Raw genomic sequence first — 4840 nt, forward strand, 5'->3', positions numbered from 1 at the left:
CCTTTAATTATTACCACATATAGAAACCCAGAATATACAACATGTTAAATTGATTTGTCTGCTCTAGTTGTTGACACAAATGTCACCCTCAGAACCACTACTCTGTGGAGAGCACTGATGAAGATAGGATTGCATTGAAAGAAATGTGAATGTTATTTTGGAAATATTCGCTGATCTCTCAGAATTTTCTAAGTGTTTTAGTAATTTTAAATGATGGAATTATTTTATTCATTCAATCAACAGTTTATTTTAAGCACCCCTGAGTGCTATGGTACCACTAAATCACAAAAAGCATTTGACAAATGTAACATCTCAAAATCCAGTAAGTGAGATCAAAAAACTTTCATTCATTATTTTGTGTCTTCCTTGCAGATCCAGAATGGAGAAAAGAGAGATAAACAGTGCTTTTGGGGTAAAATCCAGGTATAGGTATTTGGGCCCACTCATCTACACAGATTATCATATTAGAATCATTCTTCTCTTAACTCAGGCTCCTGACCTTGACCTCTTTCCAAGTGCATTTAACTCCCTTTCCTCGGGTTCTCTAAGAGTTGCCTGACACTTGCTCAGGTCCCCTGAATAAAATAAAGGTAAATCAGTGCATAAGGAGCTTTATACAGTGATCTCAGACTTGTGACCAACAGCCCCTCTGCACCATTGATAGACAGTGGTCGTGCCCACCAGGAGGATGGGCAATCACACTGCAGTGAGCATATTCATTCTGTGGGGATTTTCCAGTTTTTCAGACCTGCAGAGTCTACTTTTTGTGGTGATTCTCTTCTCCCATATGACCATCCTAACTGCAAATGTGTCCATAATAGGGGCCATCAAGTTCAGCCACAACCTTCACACTCCCATGTACTTTTTCCTCTGTGGCCTGTCCTTTTCAGAAACCTGTACCACTGTGGTAGTCATGCCTCGCATGTTGGTGGACTTGCTGTCAGAGAGCAAGACCATTTCTCTTCCTGAGTGTGCCACACGGATGTTTTTCTTTCTGGGCTTTGCATCCAACAACTGTTTCATCATGGCCGCTATGTCCTATGTCTGCTACACGGCCATCCACAACCCACTGCAGTACCACCCCCTTATGACAAGAAAGATCTGCTTGCAGAAGATGATGGCTTCTTGGATGGTTGGCTTCCTGCTTTCTCTGTGCATCATCATCACTGTATTCAACTTGTCTTTTTGCGACTTGAACACTATCTGGCACTATTTCTCACCAGTGGTCTCCCTTGCTTGTAATTACACTTCCGATTATGAAATGGCTATTTTTGTACTCTCTGCCTGTGTGTTGATGGGGAGCTTTATTTTAATTATGATTTCCTATGTCTTCATTGTGTTCATAGTCACAAAGATGCCCTCTGCAAAGAGGAGGTTTAAGGCCTTCTCAACTTGCTCCTCCCACCTCACTGTTGTGTCCATACACTATGGATTTGCTTGCTTTGTCTATTTGAGGCCCAAGAACAGCAACTCCTTCCATGAAGACATGCTGACGGCCGTGACATACACAATACTGACGCCTCTGCTTAACCCCATCGTGTACGGTCTGAGAAACAAAGAAATGCAGATAGCCCTAAGAAAAACGCTAGGCAATGTAATTGGGGTTTTCCCTCAGAAGACAAAAAATGAGCCCTGACCATTTAAAAAAATTACATAACCTTGATAAATAAAGGTGGGAAAAGTGGAGTACTTCCAATTAATATCACTTTGTGCACAAACTGGTTAAAGTATTGTCTAACTGCCTAATATGTCTTGGTCTCACCATTTTCCTACTACAGAGAGGGTGCAGTTTTAAAATATTTTTAAATGTTGTGTGTGTTTGTGTGTGTGTGAGTGTGTGTGTATGTACACATATTCATTCAGGGAACGTATTGCTTTGGAACACTGTATTTTAATGACAGCAGTTGCTTTTTGGGAAGAAAAAAATTATGATACTAAAGAAAGAAGGACAGCAAGGAAGAAAGAAAGAATGTAAGGAAGGGAGGGAGGAAGGGAGGAAGGAAGGGAGGAGGGGAGGAAGGGAGGAAAGGAGGAAGGGAGGAAGAAAAAGAAAAAAATGGAGTCGACTAGTATAATTAATCCAAAAAGAGGGAGAAAGTACAAACACGAAAAGTTGAAATTGAAAATAGGATGTGATTAAAATAGAGAAAATTAAAAGCAATTTAAGAGAATACTTGGTTCAAATTTAATCAAACAAATTTGAAAATTAGAAAAAAAATCATGAATGCATTTATGGAAAAAATAAGCTTATAAAGTGACCCCAAAAGCAATAGACATTTTTTGACATACCAATTTCCATGGAAATTTTTGAGAAATCTGTCAAAGAGATGTTTTCCTATTCTCTCCCACAAAGCATTAGAGCAGATAGTTTAATAATTAATTTGTTTAAATTCTCAAGGAACAAATAATTCAAATGTTATTTAAATTGATTTAGAGCATAAAAATACACAGCTTCTAATTTATGAACCTCACAGTGGTGGGAAGTGTTATTACTGCTGACAGATCATGGCCCTGGTAGGGAAGTTCTGAAGTGGAGTGTGGAAGATTAGATGATGTATGCTGGTGAAGGAATTTTGAGGTTACATTGTTCACATGGTTATAGGGAGTGTGAAGTAAAATATTATTCTTGATTTGAATTATATTTTCCTAATGACAAATGACATCAAGGATCTTTTAAATACTTATTAATCACTTATATGTCTAATTCAGAGAACTATTCAAATTCTCTGTCCACTTTTAATTGGGGTATTTGTATTGAATTTAGATTGTTTAAATGATTCTAGATAACATCCTTGATCAGACATACTATGTGCAAATATTTCCTTCCATCCTGTAGGTTGTTTCTTCCCTTTCTTTATAGTTTCCTTTGAAGCAAAAGAGTTTTTAACTCTAATGTGGTGGAATTTATCTTTCTTTCTTTCTTTTTTTTTTTTTGGATCATGCTTTTGATGTCATAGCTAAGAATCTATTGCTTAATCCAAGATCATGAAGACTTTCTCCTCTTTCTTCTAAGAGTTTTGTAGTATTAAATCTTACATTTAGGTCTTCAGTCTGTTTGAATTAACTTTTGTATGTGGGTTAAGATAAGGGTCCAACTTTATTCTTTTACATGTGGATATTCAAATGACCCAGCACCATTTATTGAAAGGATTATTCATTACCCCACTGAATATTCTTGGCACCCTTATAGACAATCTGTTAACCATAGACACATGGGTTTATTTCTGACCTCAATGCTATTCCATTGATCTATATGTCTTTCCTTTTGCCAGTAAACACTGTCTTGATTGGTGGTGTTTGTTGTTGCTGTGTGTTTTTGAAACAGGGTCTCACTCCATTGCCCAGACTGGAGTGCAGTGGCACAATGGGTCACTGCAACATCTGCCTCTCGGGTTCAAACAATTCTCCTGCCACAGCCTCCTGAGTAGCTGGGATTACAGGCACCCGCTACGACGCCCGGCTAATTTTTGTGTTTTTAGTCAAGATGGGGTTTCACTATGTTAGCCAGGCTGGTCTTGAACTCCTGATCTCAAGTGAAACACTCACCTTGGCCTCCCAAAGGGCTGGGATTACAGGCATGAGCCACCATGCCTGGCCTTGATTAGTATTGCTTTATACTAATTGGGAAGTGTGAATTCTCCAAGTTTGTTCTTGTTTTTCAAGATTCTTTTGGCTATTTTGGGTCACTTGCATTTCTATATACATTTTATAATCTTGTCAATTTCTATAAAGAAACCATCTGGGACTTTGATAGGGATTTTGTCTAATCTGCAGATAAATTTGGGGAGTATTTCCATCTTAATAATATTAAGACTTCCAATTAATGAGCATAAGCCTTTTTCACTCATTAGGTTTTATTTCATTCCTATCAGCATTAAAAAATTGATATTACTGTAAATGGAATTGTGTTCTTAATTTCATTTTTATATTTTGCATTACTAATGCAAGGAAATACCACTGACTTGTTATATTTATCCTATATCCTACAAGTTGTCTGGACTCATTTATTCATCCCTATAATTTTAATGGGTTTCTATATTTTTATATATGTTTATGTTTTCTATATATTTATGTTTTCTATGAAATCATGTCATCTGCAAATACAGTTTTACTTCTACTTTTTCAATCTGGATGCCTTTTATTTCTTGTTATTGCTAATTGCCTTGCTTCCTCCACTGCAATGTTGACTAGAAGTGGCAAGAACAGACATTCTTGTCTTGTTCCTCATACCTGGGAAAAGCATCTAGTCTTTGGCCATTAAGTATGAAATTAGCTATGGGTCTGTTCAGGATTTTGTCAGGTTTAAACTATCTCTGTTTACTGATTACATGATCTTATACATAGAAAACCCTAAAGATTCCTCCAAAAGACCCTAGACTTGATAAACAACTTCAGTAAAGTTTCAATACAAACTGATGTACAAAAATCAGTTGAATTTCTATATACCAATGACACTCAAGCTTAGAACCAAATCAAGAACTCAATCTCATTTACAACAGCCACAAAAGATTAAAATACCTAACAATACACCTAACCAAGGAGGCAAAAGACCTCTACAAGGAGAACTACAAAACACCGATGAAGGAAATTGTAGGTGACACAAACAAATAAAAAAAAAATCCCATACTCATGGATTGGAAGAACCAACATCATTAAAATGACCATGTTGCCCAAAGCAATCCTCAGGTTCAATGTAATTTTTATGAAATTGTCAGTGTGGTATTTCACAGAATTAGAAAAAAACGATGCTAAAATTCATATGAGACCAAAAAAAAAAAAAAAAGCCCAAATAGCCAAAGCAATCCTAAACAAAGTAGTAATATAGCTGGAAGTATCCCAT

General features: G+C 36.7%; 1 protein-coding gene across 1 annotated transcript; it reads left to right on the forward strand.

Moving 5' to 3' along the window:
* The first annotated feature begins 379 nt into the window (after positions 1 to 379).
* Positions 380 to 1682, forward strand: LOC105533279 (olfactory receptor 10J4-like). The gene is made up of 2 exons (XM_011971674.1): positions 380 to 519; positions 802 to 1682. The coding sequence occupies exons 1-2, from the start codon at positions 380 to 382 to the stop codon at positions 1634 to 1636; spliced, it is 975 nt and encodes a 324-aa protein (XP_011827064.1). The 3' UTR covers positions 1637 to 1682.
* Positions 1683 to 4840: the final 3158 nt, after the last annotated feature.

Source organism: Mandrillus leucophaeus, unplaced genomic scaffold (assembly GCF_000951045.1).
Source record: "Mandrillus leucophaeus isolate KB7577 unplaced genomic scaffold, Mleu.le_1.0 Scaffold1237, whole genome shotgun sequence".
In the NCBI taxonomy this organism is placed as follows: Eukaryota; Metazoa; Chordata; class Mammalia; order Primates; family Cercopithecidae; genus Mandrillus; species Mandrillus leucophaeus.